The sequence below is a fragment of the Oncorhynchus gorbuscha genome, linkage group LG05 (genome assembly GCF_021184085.1).
Source record: "Oncorhynchus gorbuscha isolate QuinsamMale2020 ecotype Even-year linkage group LG05, OgorEven_v1.0, whole genome shotgun sequence".
In the NCBI taxonomy this organism is placed as follows: domain Eukaryota; kingdom Metazoa; phylum Chordata; class Actinopteri; order Salmoniformes; family Salmonidae; genus Oncorhynchus; species Oncorhynchus gorbuscha.
This window is the reverse complement of record NC_060177.1, coordinates 36,261,874-36,279,294: the sequence shown is the minus strand read 5'-3', so window position 1 is coordinate 36,279,294 and position 17,421 is coordinate 36,261,874. Positions and strand designations below refer to the sequence as shown.

The following is a 17,421-nucleotide window of genomic DNA, read 5'->3' as shown; positions in this document are numbered from 1 at the left end:
GATGTGGCAGTAAATATCAAGGCACAAAAAAACCTACGGGCTAATCCATAGAGTTCTTTAGGTATGAAAAAGGCTCCACATGAGTATAATGTTAATTACTGATATTATCATGGCTTTTGTAGCTGTTATAAAAGCTTTATGTGGGCCTACAGTAAAGTTCAGTTATACATAAAGGGCATACAGTAAACTGTTACCTTTAGGTTTCATTCATACAGAAGGAATAAACATGACTCTGCATGTGTGGTACCAAAGTTCCTTTGTAGCCTGCTATTCTCTGATGTCTGTATAGATTGGCAATGCAATAACGTCTGAATAGAACAGAATTTATACTAGAACGACAGCCAGGTATAATTTAAAAAGGACTGAGTTGCATGAAGGATAGAGGCCTGGATTACTGGGCAAAGGAAAAGGAATGTTTATGACAGGATGATAAAAGGAACAAAATGTAAAAAAGGTGCCTGGTCTATGAAGTTTTTATCAGAAACCTATCGTTTAAGGAGAGAGTGAAGCGTGGACCGAACTCCCTCACTATGCTTCCTATTTCTGGGTTACACCTCCAGTTGAAGTCGGAAGTTTACATGCACTTAGGTTGGAGTCATTCAAACTCGCCTTTCAACCACTCCACAAATGTCTTGTTAACAAACTATAGTTTTGGCAAGTCTGTTAGGACATCTACTTTGTGCATGACACAAGTCACTTTTCCAACAACTGTTTACAGACAGATTATTTCACTTATAATTCACTGTATGTAGTGGTGTGGGGGCTGTGCTTTGGCAAAGTGGGTGGGGTTATATCCTTCCTGTTTGGCACTGTCCGGGGGTGTCCTCGGATGGGGCCACAGTATCTCCTGACCCCTGCTGTCTCAGCCTCCAGTGTTTATGCTGCAGTAGTTTATGTGTCGGGGGGCTAGGATCAGTTTGATATATCTGGAGTACTTCTCTTGTCCTATTCGGTGTCCTGTGTGAATTTAAGTGTGCTTTATCTAATTCTCTCTTTCTCTCTTTCGTTCTCTCTCTCGGAGGACCTGAGCCCTAGGACCATGCCCCAGGACTACCTGACATGATGACTCCTTGCTGTCCCCAGTCCACCTGGCCATGCTGCTGCTCCAGTTTCAACTGTTCTGCCTTATTATTATTCGACCATGCTGGTCATTTATGAACATTTGAACATCTTGGCCATGTTCTGTTATAATCTCCACCCGGCACAGCCAGAAGAGGACTGGCCACCCCACATAGCCTGGTTCATCTCTAGGTTTCTTCCTAGGTTTTGGCCTTTCTAGGGAGTTTTTCCTAGCCACCGTGCTTCTACACCTGCATTGCTTGCTGTTTGGGGTTTTAGGCTGGGTTTCTTCTTCTTCTTTGAGCACTTTGAGATATCAGCTGATGTACGAAGGGCTATATAAATACATTTGATTTGACTTGATGACTGTATCACAATTCCAGTGAGTCAGATGTTTACATACACTAAGTTGACTGTGCCTTTAAACAGCAAGGAAAATTCCAGAAAATGATGTTATGGCTTTGGAAGCTTCTAATAGGCTAATTGACATCATTTGAGTCAATTGGAGGTGCACCTGTGGATGTATTTCAAGGCCTACCTTCAAACTCAGTGCCTCTTTGCTTGACATCATGGGAAAATCCAAAGAAATCAGCCTCAGAAAAAAACTGTAGACCTCCACAAGTCTGGTTCATCCTTGGGAGCAATTCCCAAATGCCTGAAGGTACCACATTCATCTGTACAAACAATAGTACGCAAGTATAAACACCATGGGACCACGCAGCCATCATACCACTCAGGAAGGAGACGCGTTCTGTCTCCTAGAGATGAACGTACATTGGTGCAAAAAGTGCAAATCAATCCCAGAACAACAGCAAAGGACCTTGTGAAGATGCTGGAGGAAACAGGTACAAAAGTATCTGTATCCACAGTAAAACAAGTCCTATATCGACATAACCTGAAAGGCCGCTCAGCAAGGAAGAAGCCACTGCTCCAAAACCGCCATTAAAAAAACAGACTACGGTTTGCAACTGCACATGGGGACAAAGATCGTACTTTTTGGAGAAATATCCTCTGGTCTGATGAAACAAAAATAGAACTGTTTGGCCATAAAGAACATCGTAATGTTTGGAGGAAAAAGGGGAATGCTTGCAAGCCAAAGAACACCAACCCAACCGTGAAGCACGGAGGTGGCAGCATCATGTTGTGGGGGTGCTTTCCTGCAGGAGGGACTGGTGCACTTCACAAAATAGATGGCATCATGAGGTAGGAAAATGATGTGGATATATTGAAACAACCTCTCAAAACATCAGTCAGGAAGTTAAAGATTGGTCGCAAATGGGTCTTCCAAATGGATAATGAATCCAAGCATACTTCCAAAGTTGTGGCAAAATGGCTTAAGGACAACAAAGTCAAGGTATTGGAGTGGCCATCACAAAGCCCTGACCTCAATCTTATAGAACATTTGTGGGCAGAACTGAAAAAGCGTGTGCGAGCAAGGAGGCTTACAAACCTGACTCAGTTATACCAGCTCTGTCAAGAGGAATGGGCCAAAATTCACCAAACTTATTGTGGGAAGGTTGCGGAAGGCTACCCGTAACGTTTGACCGAAGTTAAAGAATTTAAAGGCAATGCTGCCAAATACTAATTGAGTGTATGTAAACTTCTGACCATTGGGAATGTGATGCAAGAAATAAAAGCTGAAATAAATAATTCTCTCAACTATTATTCTGACATTTCACATTCTTAAAATAAAGCGGTGATCCTAACTGACCTAAGACAGGGAATTTTTACGAGGGTTAAATGTATTTGTCTAAAGTGTATGTAAACTTCCAACTTCAACTGTAGCTCTCTCACTCTCCCAGGCTGGTTATTAAGTGGTGGGAGGGAGGGGGCCAGCCAGGAGAGATGACTGCTGGGTAATGAGATGGGTGACGGGCGCCCACAGGCCCGGATGACAGGTGACAAGGGGGAGGTTAGAGGAGTGAGGTGTAGACGAGGTGAGGACGACTGAGGGCTCCTACTCACTGTGGCCTGCTGTTTTTCGGCTTGCTCCGTTGCCTCGTCCAGCTGCTTCTGCAAGGCAGCCTGGAGGGACTTCATCTCTCCCCTGTTGAAAGGAGAAGTGAGAAACTTTCAGTTAGCACATATCCTTCCCCTCTCCAACTCTTCTCTGACTTCCCGCAGTGGCGAGGCAGTAGTAATAGTATCTCAAGCACTGGCTGACTGACTGACTGAGCACTGAGTAGGATCAAGCCATCAAATCAATTCATGCTTACTTTTTCTACCAAACATTTGTGATAGAATGCGTGACGAAATACCAAACTTTAATCCAGAATACCAGTATACGATTACAGCAGCAAAGGAATTGTTCCCTTTGACTGGGCTTAGTGTAGGTTTAGAGTTTAATTACATATGACTTGGTCATGGTCCATCACTTGTGCAGTCGAGAAGCAGCATCTGCAGTCAACAGCACTGTTTGTCAAACTCAGAAAGAAAAGTCTCTCTTCACTGCTGTCCTGCCCTGTCATATTTCACATGCCAATGGTTGTGCCTGTTGGCATGAGCCCAGCCAAGCAAACATTTTTCTTTTACGCTAGTTGGTATTTCATTTTTCTGATCTCACCCTAAAACCAGCAGTATGACGTTTTAAGGGGAGACAGAACGATTTTTTAGAAGTTAGAATCTGAGGTTGACATTTAAAGGGAGCACAACACCATTTGGTGCTTAAAGTGAGCTTCAAGTCAACACGGTGAGTCAACATATTCTCACCAATATTTAGAGACTTTTGCCTATGGGCTACAAACAACCAAAAATGATTCTGAGTGACATTTTCCTCAGGCAACACAGCACTAAACTGTGAATAAAATAGTGTATAACCCATTATGGGTATCTGTGGAAAGGCAGTTACTATTTTAACCAAAGCACAAAAGTAAATGTTTGACTTTCAGTACTGTCTTCCCCTGCCCCTCCTTATATTTCATTGGCCACTCAAGTTGGCTGTATTTTTGCAGTTTTAAATATAGTAATTGGTTATGCCCAGGATTAGGTCAAATGTGGTGGTATAGACGAGGGTTAACGTTTTTGTTTTTTCATCGTGTAACCCTCACGTTTAATTATTCGACATGTGTTGACCTGAGGATGTGGCTACCATGGTTTCACATTAAAATAGTTGCTAGTTATTACTCCCTCGAAGCAATCATAAACATGCTTGAAAGCTGTCAAAAACAAATGATTTTCCATAAATCAGCAGCCTGGATCGCTTGTGATGAAGTCATTCGATAATCACTCTTGGCAATGGAACGAACCAAGAGCAGGATTCATTCGGATTTAAAGTGGAAAACAGGTGGCTGCTCAAATCGTCTGTGGACCAGGAGCCATTGCTCCAATAAAACATTGTTTTATGGTTTGTTTATGATTGTCATGTCTTATTGATATGTTGGTTTGCTATTTATAAAGCAGTAGGATATAGGTGTATACTGTGTATACCAAAGGCTGAATTTCAGGTAACATCACACTGTTCCTGCACCATAAAAGGAATGAAAAGTAATGTTGCTCTTCGAAATAATCCATATGGTAGGAATTTGCAATAGTAAATGGTTAATGGTTAAGAAGCTTAGATCTACCTCTGCTTGTGGCTGAGCGCCAGGATTTTCAGGACATCCGCCTTGGCCACGGAGTCGTCATTTTTCAGTGTCTAGAAGAGAGGAATGAGAGCTTTTTAAGTCTCACAAGAGAAATTGGTTTATTATATGACCACTCACAGTCTCACTCCAACACTCCAATGTGAAGGAGCTGATTCAAAGCACTCATAGGAACAGAAAGAATACAACAGTGCCCCTTTCGAGTGTAAATGCACACATTGCTCCAAGCTGTCATACAGTAGCCTATCTATGCTCGGGCAAAAAAAGATGTGAATAATTATTATAATTTTTCATACATATTGTGTAACGCCTCATAGATTATTGATGTGTATGCTTTTATGAGGGTAGTCAAATGCTTTTTGTGGTCCAAAAAGTATTAGTTCATTTGTAAGCTTGTAGGAACTCATATAGTTTAGATTCAGGTTTGAGGGTAATTATGAATCTTTTTTATGACACTTTTTGGGGAAGAAAATTGAAGTGGTACAGTGTCTTGTTAATAATAAATTAGATCTTCATTTCCATAAATACACTAATTTGAGTTCAATAATTGCAGCTCTGCAAGATTACTGGACGGTTTTAAAATGTGCTTCAAGTATAATAATGAGAAGAGACATTCTGAAAAATACCAATATTTTTTTAGCACAAAAATTTTAACCTGGGTGCATCCAATCAGGGTTTGATTTAGAGGGATGCTGGCACTACCACAACATATGAGGGCACCTCCGTAAGCAGTTAAAGGAATGGCCCACATTAAACCATATACTAGCACACCACAGAGCAACTGCCAAAAATCAAAGCTCTATCATGCAAAGTTTAATTATGAAGGGTTGACCCAGCACCCAAGGGATGTCTAATTAAAATAATAAACACTTAGGACAGTAAATCACCACCAGAAAGGTTAATCAGTTACACATGCATAATTGAATACTCTAAAAAGTTACTGTTGATCGTTTTCACCCCTTTTTTTGGTAAGAGATCCATCCCCCCTCGCTTCTCCCTTCATTTCCCGGTACAGGGTACACTGCCATCCAAGTCTGCACATAATCACATAATATACAGTAGCCGACTGACGTCAAAGCCTGCACCGGGGACATTGGTAGCGTAGACTACACACGGTGCCAGCCAGCCCTGACCAAAGGACAATGGATGCCAGCGAAAACTGTCAGGAGGACAACACCATGAACCCAGGTTGGCCAGGTCACTTCATACAAGTAGAAGTCATTGATTAAAACTGAAATGGGCTACAGCCATCCAAGCCTACTAAAAAGAACACAGCGGCCCAGACTAAGCCAAGGGACCACTGCCTACCACAATTGGCAAAATAGATTCCATTCAAGACTGACTAGAGGGACAATGATACTCTGGCTAACACCTGAGAGACACATTTGTGTCTGCTGGTTCTCTGTGGGACACAGGATGTTGAAAGACGAATTTTGGACTGAAAATACTCGTCAAACCAAACGTCTTTTTCAATCTATGTGTTCAATTCAATTCATTCCCTACTTGTTTGACGAGAACTGAAATGGAATCGACCACAGCCCTGATCAGTGGCGATATACAGATGTGTCAGAGAAAAAAAAAGTATTGCCCTGCTGCGGTAAACAATTTAACAACCAAATTACACTGGATTCGCAAGACCTAGGATGAACTATGTTTATGTGGTCTTCCATCCAAGCCGTGCCTTCCCCAATTCTCTACGGGAGTGATGATCATACATTTCTGTCTTTTACCTCTCATTACCTGTCATTCCCCATTCCGTCAGTCCTATTCTGCACTGTGCTCACAGGAATGGGTAACGTTGTAGCGTACATGTACACACAACATCCGGTCTATACAGCGTTTGCGGATCTGTATGTCAAAAAAACGGATGACATTAAGTTGTGGTAGATATCGAGGGTCGAAGCAGAGATACCATTCAAATAATTTCAGTGTTTGCTCAAGTCCGCCTGGACTTCCAGGTGGATAGGGTTTGCACCATTGGGACAATTCCATTTGTTCCATTGAGACAGGCAATTTCAAAATCGAGCACATCTAAAAGTATTTGAAAGATGTAAAATGATGTAATATCCAGCAGCATCACACATGCACATCCTGTCACGATAGTTATTAGATCCTCTTGTAAAATAAAAAGTCTGCAAGTAAACAAAAGGGTTGCTATCTAGAACCTAAAAGGGTTCTTCGGCTGTCCCCATAGGAGAACCTGTTGAATAACTTTTTGGGATTCCAAATAGAACCCTTTTGGTTCCATGTAGTGCCCTTTCCACAGAGGGTTCTACATGGAACCGAAAAGGGTTCTAAAAAAACCTGTGACCAAAAAGAGTTATACCGGGAACTAAAAATGGTTATCTTATTGGGACAGCTGAAGAACCCCCTTCTGGGCCATTTTTTCAAAGAGTGTAGGGACAGATTTCCCAACACCGTCACCTTGGAGTAATTTTCCAGTTTTTACAACTGTACCTCAACTACAGAAATTCCACTTCCAAGACAGCTTTGCATTCGTATTCATATCAGGGGGACTGATCGTCAAAACGAAGGACATATCGCTTATTTGCTTTTGATAAATGAGGCCCCAAGTATGTAGTGGCTCATTATACGCTAGGACAGCGGATGAGAACGAGTGAATCACAGGTTGAGCTGAATTCTTAAAAGCCATTTTTTAAAAGCCTTCGAAATAACCTCAGGGTTCCAAAGGCACTCAAAGTCATCCACCTTTCTTTAACATCCCACTATAATCTGTCAGAAAAGGAAACAGTGGGGCTCTAACCTGAAGGTTGCCTTTTATGCTGTCCAGTTCCTTTGAAGTCTTGGAGTGTTGACGCATGATGCCAGTCCGCTCGGTGAAGACCTCCTTCAGCTTCTGCTCCAGCCCCTCATAGCCATGTCTGTCAAGGGGGAGAGAGAAGAGAGAAGAGAGAGAGATTTCACTACTTTATGTCCGCCTGAGAGAATCACCCTTTATTGGCACCCTTGGGAGTAGGAGACAGTGTTAAGTGGATTAAAAGTGTTGTCATTAGAGCAAAAATGTAAAGAAATACAGACAAATTTATATCTACTGAATGCTCAGTCCTTGGTTTTGAGATAAAAAAAAAAAAGCACTTCACTCACCCTATCAATTTGGGAAAGTGTTTTACTCCGATGTGTCATTTGGCCAGAGGTCTGCCTCTGCATTTCTATCAAGTAATCCAACTGTCAGAAAGACTGAAATATCCACAACACCAATTTGTCAAATGGCTTTTCTATTTCTATATCAATCCAACTATTGGAATGTAAATTAGGACCATTTTTAATGTTGACCTTGCCAAGAGGCAAACATGACTTTTCGTGCACATGTGCATGCAAATTTAATCATTACAGACTCTTGTCTGAGAATCCTGAATGAATGCATTCCATATGATGGAATATGTATACCCAGCAAACCGGGAACATTCCAGAACTAAGTTTCCTAAGTTCTAATTAGGGTTTTATCTAATATTAGGATGATAACATCCCCAAAACACTCACAAAGAATGAAAAATATATATATTTGGGAATGTTCACAAACATTTTGTGCACAACATCTGAACAACCACCACAGAACATTCTGGGGAAGTTCTGGGAACTTTCACCTAACCAATTTTGGTTTGCTGGGTATACTGATAAAAGATTAATTGAAAAGTAATTTTTTATGAGTCCGTTTGACTTTGTCTATACCTTTCAGCTACTATTTTAGGGGTTTGCGTCTCTGACCTTACTAGCCTACCAATTGATAAAACAGACATGTGGCTCTTGAATGACAAGCACACTCGTTAGCCAAGAGAAGTAGAGTTAGGGGACAAGTGAAGTAGAGTTAGGGGACCCAGTGGGTGAAAGCTCAGGAGTGGCAAATAAAGAGCTGGAGAAGAAACTGACAGCTCTGGCCTTTTGTGGCCACGGTTGGCCATGTGAGCTCTCTCTCTCTCTCTCTCTCTCTCTCTCTCTCTCTCTCTCTCTCTCTCTCTCTCTCTCTCTCTCTCTCTCTCTCTCTCTCTCTCTCTCCCTCTCTCTCTCTCTCTGGTCAGAGATAAAGACATTGCAGCTTGCCTACATCTTCCCTAGTGCCAACTGCCGATTTCAGATTGAAAATCTATTTTTATTGAATGCAACACCCTCATTTACAAACACAAATAAACTAATCAATCTTTTGGAAGCTTCCTCAAGATCAAGCTGGTCAGCCTGTGGTTTTCAATGTAACCGGTCGTCCATTTTATATCGACATGCTGTGCATCACTGATTGCTTTCAACTCCGCACAACAGAATCATTATTTGCAAATGTTGTGCGCTTCAAAAAAACATTAAACCACTCCCCCTGTTTGACCCTCCCCTTCATTTGACATGCTAAATAGACAATAAAAGCACTCTCTACAAGTGACAAGAACATCAAGGATCTTCTACAATCAAAACCAAGAACCAGGAAGTGTAGGGGGGGAAAAAACTTCCTTCCCACACTGCAGAAATGCCTGTTAGACCAATACCCAAATGACATTGCTTTGTCTTACGTTAGAAGCTCATGGGGAAAGAGTAGAGCCGCAAGTGCATGAAAATGTGACTTATCATCTGGAGAAAAACAACAACACGCCATGCAGCTTAATGAGCTTCACTGTAAACCCCTCTGAGAGTGGATTTTGGGGAGCAGGTTTGAAACAAAATATATATACTTTGTAATTGTTTTGAATCAATGCATTCGGGCTGAATCCGGGAGGGCTCCCCACCTGTTTCGACCTGGGGCCTTGTTCCAAAAGTCTCATACACCTCAAGTCCCAAATCCCATCACCGGATCAAGCACAATAACACATAAATCAGAAATAGAAAAGCAGTTCTTAAGAAATAAATAACATGTTGAAATGTATCCTGCGCATGAGTTGCCACCGTATGGCATCTGTGAAATCTATTGCTAGCTCACGCAACAGAGAGAGGTGAGGAAATCACTCCCAGTCTGCCAGCTTATTCATTACCCAATGGAATTGGCCCATCCGCGGCAGGGGAATGAATAAGACTCGTAATTTGAGGCCCACTGAAAGAGCTATATATCATATGAAGAGTCACAGATAACAGTAAAGAACTTGGTCCGTCATTGGTGCACATGGTCCGACATAAATTGGTAATTACTGCCAAAAATGGCACCAGATACATAATTATGTTATGACCTTTCTCCGACACCAGCGTCCTGGCAACCTCTCGGTTTCACGAGAGAAAAGTGTGCTAATGAGAATCGGGTTGTCTGACAAACAGTCTTATGATCAGATACGAGGCCGCTGTCCTCAGAATTCTGCTGCCAGTGATCACATAATAACATGTTTTTTTATTTGGGCCTCTGAAATTCCCACATTCTTTTACATCCATCTTGATGTAGCATCTTAAAGTCAAGCCAGTAAAACACGACCAGCTCGAAATAATGAAAAGTATCACACACACAACAACAACAACAAAAATGCAGACAAATTAGCTTTCTCCTACATGATGAGCATCATCATTTATTGGTGGATACTGCGTAAAGTTCTCGCGGACAAACATTTCTCCAGCAAATCAAGTTTCTGAGTAATATGAGGTTGACCCTGCCATGTAAAAGAGAAGTGCTGAGCCGTGGGCCTGGAGAGGGAAAAAGTGCTGAGGTCCACAATCAACAGCAAAACAACAGCTCAATAAAGGGAAGGAGGCAAGGCCATGCCACTTTCCCTCTCTACCTAGAGAGCAGCTGCAGAAGCAGCTTGGTCTTCAGATCAGTTGACAGGGCTGGCCTGGAAACGCTCTATCGTAGCACCGGTTAACAGCTATTGACCAGGGCCTTTTTAAAAATAATGGCTAATAGCTTATGAGATCATTCAGCCTCTCTTTGCAACGCCACGGCAGTCAAAGTGTGGAAGTTATGTGTAGGAGGTGAGGGAGCGAAGCCATCTGTGAGTGTACATAAAAACAGTATGTAGGCCTGGCTCGCTTATACACACTGGTGTGTGTAAAATCAAGAATGTCCACGCTTGTTGAGGGCACAGTCGTTAGGTGTGATTCATACATTTGGCTATCTACTAGAGGGATTAAAGGAGAACCAGAAGTGAGCGTGGCTTATCTGATGGGGATACTTCCATCCAGCTACCGGGCAATGCTTAATAAATCATTAACGCAGGCATTTCTAAATATTTATATCTGCTTTTGACAAAAAATGACAATGAAATAAATCCCTTCTAATCCAACTTTGTAACAATACAATCCAAGGTGTCTCTAACAATGTGCGCTGAGAGTCGGGAAGCAAGTTCAGGGAGTGAGTGTTTTAGTAAACAAACACAAAATAATACAAAATAAGAAACACAAACAACGTACAGAAACGTAAACAATGGCGCCTTGGGAAGGAACCAAAGGGAGTGACATATAAAGGGCAGGTAATCAAGGAGGTGAGGTGAGTGTCATTATGCACTGATGTGCGTAACGATGGGGACAGGTGTGCCCCATAACAAGCAGCCTGGTGACCTACAGGCCGGAGAGGGAGCACACGTGACAGCACCCCTTCCCCGGCACGCGACTCCAGCCGCAAGACGCCAACCACAGGGACGATCCCGGGGATGAGGGGCGGACCGGTTGCCTCCTCTGAGTCGCAGAAACCTGACAAACAGGCTGAGGCATGAGAGCCTGTCGAGCCGGCTGAGACCTCCCCGTGTTGCCTCGGTCGAGGCACGGGAACCTGTTTACCCAGTTGAGGCATGGGAGCCTATCAAACCCGCTGAGGCATAGGAGCCTATCAATCCCGCTGAGGTATGGAAACCCATCGAGCCAGCTAAGGCAGGGGAACCCGTGGATCCCACCGAAGCATGGGAATCCGACAAACCGGCTGAGGCCTCCCAGGTAGCTCCATTTCTGACACCCGGACCCAACATCACGTCTAACACACACACACAAAAAACACTCTTCGGTGAGGCGTCATTCTGTAACGATGTGCGCTGAGAGTCAGGAAGCAAGTTCAGGGAGTGAGTGTTTTAATAAATAAACACGAACAACGCACAGACATGACACAGAAACAATGACGCCTGGGGAAGGAACCAAAGGGAGTGACATATAAAGGGCAGGTAATCAAGGAGGTGACGGAGTCCAGGTGAGTCATTATGCACTGATGTGCGTAGCGATGGTGAGAGGTGTGCGCCATATCAATCATCCTGGTGACCTAGAGGCCGGAGAGGGAGCACATATGACAGGGTCTCAATACTTTTGCAGACACTAACTGTAGCTGGCTGGCAATGCTTCATATTAATAGGCATTTGTCAATGACCTATTCACAATCCATAAATCTTTCTTTTAAAATAAACTAGGCACTCATTGATATTAATGGATGTACTTACTTGAAAGAATCCTACTCACACCAGAAGTAAGGATGTATGATAATAAAAGGAATATGAATAATAAGGAATTCCCATGGTGCCCCATGCGAGGACAATCCATAGATAGTATATGAACACAAAACTACACTGAGTGTGGAAAACATTAGGAACATCTTCCTAATATTGAATTGCCTCCCTTTTGCCCTCAGAACAGCCTCAATTTGTCAAGACATGAACTTTACAAGGTGTCAAAAGCGTTCCACATGGATGCGGGCCTATGTTGACTCCGATTCTTCTATTCTTGATACACGCGTGAAAAACCAAGCAGCATTTCAGTTCTCGACATACTCAAACCGATGCGCCTTAAATCTTTTGTTTTGCCCATTCATCCTCCGTATGGCACACATACACAATCCAAGTCTCAATTGTCTCAAGCATTAAAAATCATTCTTGAACCTGTCTCCTCCCCTTCATCTACACTTGACTGAAGTGGATTTAAGGTGTCATCAATAAGGGATCCTAGATTTCGCCTGGATTCACCTGGTCAGTCTATGTCATGGAAAGAGCAGGTATTCCTAATGTTTTGTAAACTCAGTGTATATTAAGCATTGCCTGGTAACAGGAACGATGGAACCCCAGCAGATAACCCTTATTTAAGAATGCGCACCGAAACCAATATTGCGTGGCGAACAAACAGAAGGGGAACATATTTTACGACGAACAAGCTACAAAATCAACAGCAGAAGTTATTTGTAAGTGCTAGCATTTAATCCGTCAAGTATAAAAGGACTTTATTTGCTGTAATGCAGATTATGAGGAGACAGCCGTGTATGTAGTGCCTCCAAGTTCAGGCTGGATTATTTGTGGCATTAAGAGGGTGCAAATAAATAGTCGTAATAAGGGGAAATGCCCAAGGCTTGTCGAAATATGTACATATTTCTTTACCCAAGCATGACTACTACTGACTCTTGTCTTCTATAAACATAGCAGACAGCAGGGAATAGGAATTGCATTGGTTGTCAGACTGACACAAAATCTTCTTTAATTGTTTGGTTGACGGACATGGTAAAATGGTAAAACAAGCTGGTGCACGATATCTAAGTAAGCCTCAAGGTTTGATAAGCTGCAGACCACACTATCTACCTAGAGAGTTTTCAACTGTACTTTTTGTAGCGGTCTACATACCACAGACCGGTGCTGGCACTAAGACCGCACTCAATGAGCTGTATTCCGCCATAAAAAAAACACAGGAAAACGCTCATCCAGAGGCGGCGCTCCTAGTGGGCAGGGGCTTTAATGCAGGGAAACTTAAATCAGTTTTACTACATTTCTATCAGCATGTTAAATGTGCAAGCAGAGGGGGAAAAAACTCTAGACCACCTTTACTCCACAGTGTGTACAAAACTCTCCCCCCTCCCTCCATTTGGAAAATCTGACCATAATTCTATCCTCCTGATCCCCGCTTACAAGCTAAAATTAAGCAGGAAGCATGGACGATAAAAAAATGGTCTGATGAAGCAGATGCAAAGCTACAGGACTGTTTTGCTAGCAGAGACTGAGTATGTTAGAATATGTTCCGGGATTCATCCAACGGCATTGAGGAGTACACCACAACAGTCGTTGGCATCATCGATATGTCCATCAATGACGTCATCCCCACAGTGACCGTATGTATATACCCCAACCAAAAGCCATGGATTAAAGGCAACATCTGCACTGAGAGCTGTCACTTTCAAAGAGTGAGACTAATCCAGAAGTGTATAATAAATCCCACTATGCCCTCCGACGAACCATCAAACAGGCAAGGCATCAATACAGGACTACGGTCGAATCGTATTACACCGGCTCTGACACTTGTCGGATATGGCAGGGCTTGCAAACCATTACAGACTACAAAGAGAAGCAAAGCCGAGAGCTGCCACAGTGACACAAGCCTACATAAGAGCTGAACCGCTTTTAGGCAAATAACACTGAAACATGCATGAGAGCACCAGATGTTTCCCGGACGACTGTGTGATCACGCTCTCCTCAGTCAATGTGAGTAAGACCGCAAAGCCAGACGGATTACCAGGACGTGTACTTTGAGCACGCGCTGATCAACTGACAAGTGTCTTCACTGACATTTTCAAGCTCTCCCTGTTCAAGTCTGTAATACCAACATGTTTTAAGCAGACTACCATAGTCCATGTACCCAAGAACACTAAGGTAACCTGCCTAAATGACTACCGACCCGTAGCGCTCATTTCTGTGTGGCATGAGATTTGGCATGAGTCCTCAGATCCTCAAAACGTTCTATAGCTGCACCACCAAGAGCATCCTGACTGGTTGCATCACTGCCTGGTATGCCAACTGCTCGGCCTCAGACCGCAAGGAACTACAGAGGGTAGTGCGTATGGCCCAGTACATCACTGGGGCCATGCTTCCTGCCTTCCAGGACCTCTATACCAGGTGGTGTCAGAGGAAGGCCCTAAAAATGGTCTAAGATTGCAGCCAGCCTAGTCATAGTCTGTTCTCTCTGCTACCACATGGCAAGTGGGACCGGAGCACCAAGTCTAGGTCCAAGAGGCTTCTAAGCAGCTTCTACCTCCAAGCCATAAGACTCCTGAACCTCTAATCAAATGATCACCCAGACTATTTGCATTCCCCCCCTCTCTTTTATGCTGCTGCTGTTCTCTTATTATCTATGGATAGTCACTTTAATAACTCTACCTACATGAACATATTGCCTCAATTACAGTTGAAGTCGTAAGTTTACATACACCTTATCCAATTACATTTACACTCAGTTTTTCACAATTCCTGACATTTAATCCTCATAAAAAATTCCCTGTCTTAGGTCAGTTAGGATCACCACTTTATTTTAAGAATGTGAAATATCAGAATAATAGTAGAGAGAAGGATTTATTTCAGCTGTTATTTCTTTCATCACATTCCCAGTGGGTCAGACGTTTACATACACTCAATTAGTATTTGGTAGCATTGCCTTTACATTTGTTAACTTTGGTCAAATGTTACGGGTAGCCTTCCACATCCTCCCACAATAAGTTGGGTGAATTTTGGCCCATTCCTCCTGACAGAGCTGGTGGAATGGCAGAACTGAGTCAGGTTTGTAGGCCTCCTTGCTCGCATACACTTTTTCAGATCTACCCACAAGTTTTCTGTATGTTTCAGGTCAGGGCTTTCTGATGGCCACTCCAATACCTTGACTTTGTTGTCCTTAAGCCATTTTGCCACAACTTTGGGAGTATGCTTGGGTCATTGCCCATTTGGAAGACCCATTTGCGACCAATCTTTAACTTCCTGACTGATGTCTTGAGATGTCGCTTCAATATATCCACATCATTTTCCTACTTCATGGTGAAATCTATTTTGTGAAGTCCACCAGTCCCTCCTGCAGGAGAGCACCCCCACAACATGATGCTGCCACCTCCGTGCTTCACGGTTGGGATGGTGTTCTTTGGCTTGCAAGCCTCCCTCTTTTCCCTCCAAACATAACAATGGTCTTTATGGCCAAACAGTTCTATTTTTGTTTCATGAGACCAGAAGACATTTCTCTAATAAAGTACGATCTTTGTCCCCATGTGCAGTCGCAAACCGTAGTCTGGCTTTTTTATGGCGGTTTTGGAGCAGTGGCTTCTTCCTTGCTGAGTGACCTCGCAGGTTATGTCGATATAGGACTCGTTTTACTGTGGATATAGATACTTCTGTACCTGTTTCCTACAGTATAGTCACAAGGTCCTTTGCTGTTGTTCTGGGATTTGCACTTTTTGCACCAATGTACAGTTTCTGATCGAGAGGGGGTCAAATACGTATTTCCCTCATTAAAATGTAAATCAATTTATAACATTTTTACGTGTGTTTTCTTGATTTTTTTGTTGTTATTCTGTCTTTCACTGTTAAAATAAACCTACCATTAAAATTATAAATGGATCATTTTTTTGTCAGTGGGCAAACGTACAAAATCAGCAGGGGATCAAATACTTTTTTCCCTCACTGAACTTTCATCTCTAGGAGACAGAACGCGTCTCCTTCCTGTGGGTATGACGACAGCGTAGTCCCATGGTGTTTATACTTGCGTATATTGTTTGTACAGATGAACATGGTACCTTCAGGCGTTTGGAAATTGCTCCCAAGGATGAACCAGACTTGTGGAGGTCAACAATTTGTTGGGCTGATTTCTTTGGCTGATTTCTTTGAATTTTCCCATGATGTCAAGCAAACAAACAATAATTGTTTGAGAAATTATTTGTGTCATGTACAAAGTAGATGACCTAACTGACTTGCCAAAACTATAGTTCGTTAACAAGAAATGTGTGGAGTGGTTGAAAAACGAGTTTAACTTTTTATGGCTGCAGGGGCAGTATTGAGTAGCTTGAATGAGAAGATGCCCATTGTAAACAGCCAGCTCCTCAGTCTCAGTTGCTAATATATGCATATTATTAGTATTGGATAAAAAAAAACTCTAAAGTTTCCAAAACTGTCAAAATATTTTCTGTGAGTATAACAGAACTGATATTGCAGGAAAATCAAAGCAGGAAGTGGCTTCTATTTTGAAAATTCCAAGTTCCATAGCCTCCCTTTGCTCCATTTAAAGGGATATGAACCAAATTCCTTTTCCTATCACTTACACAAGGTGTCAACAGTCTTCAGACAGAGTTTCAGGATTTTATTTAAAAAATGAGCCAGAACGATAACATCGCGTCAAGTAGTCACATGAGTTTTGCTCTCGCAACAGAGTTTGGATAGGTATTGCATTTCCCTCTCCTACTGTGAAAGACATTTGCAGTTGATATATTATCGATTATACAGTGCCTTGTCAAAGTATTCGGCCCCCTTGAACTTTGCGACCTTTTGCCACGATTCATGCTTCAAACATAAAGATATTTAACTGTATTTTTTGTGAAGAATCAACAACAAGTGGGACACAATCATGAAGTGGAACGACCTTTATTGGATATTTCAAACTTTTTTAACAAATCAAAAACTGAAAAATTGGACGTGCAAAATTATTCAGCCCCTTTACTTTCAGTGCAGCAAACTCTCTCCAGAAGTTCAGTGAGGATCTCTGAATGATCCAATGTTAACCTAAATGACTAATGATGATAAATACAATCCACCTGTGTGTAATCAAGTCTCCGTATAAATGCACCTGCACTGTGATAGTCTCAGAGGTCTGTTAAAAGCGCAGAGAGCATCATGAAGAACAAGGAACACACCAGGCAGGTCCGAGATACTGTTGTGAAGAAGTTTAAAGCCGGATTTGGATACAAAAAGATTTCCCAAGCTTTAAACATCCCAAGGAGCACTGTGCAAACGATAATATTGAAATGGAAGGAGTATCAGACCACTGCAAATCTACCAAGTCCTGGCCGTCCCTCTAAACTTTCAGCTCATACAAGGAGAAGACTGATCAGAGATGCAGCCAAGAGGCCCATGATCACTCTGGATAAACTGCAGAGATC

General features: G+C 42.5%; 1 protein-coding gene across 4 annotated transcripts in view; it reads right to left on the bottom strand.

The window, feature by feature from the left end:
• LOC124035102 (leucine zipper protein 2-like) overlaps positions 1–17,421 on the bottom strand; it is a 175,470-nt gene that overhangs the window by 67,745 nt on the left and 90,304 nt on the right. For all 4 annotated transcript variants that reach the window (XM_046348525.1, XM_046348524.1, XM_046348522.1 and 1 more), the window contains exons 2-4: positions 7,405–7,522; positions 4,623–4,693; positions 3,025–3,106 (exon numbers count right to left, since the gene is read on the bottom strand). In XM_046348525.1, coding sequence (XP_046204481.1) covers positions 3,025–3,106; positions 4,623–4,693; positions 7,405–7,522 — 271 coding nt within the window. The remainder of the gene's footprint in view (positions 1–3,024; positions 3,107–4,622; positions 4,694–7,404; positions 7,523–17,421) is intronic.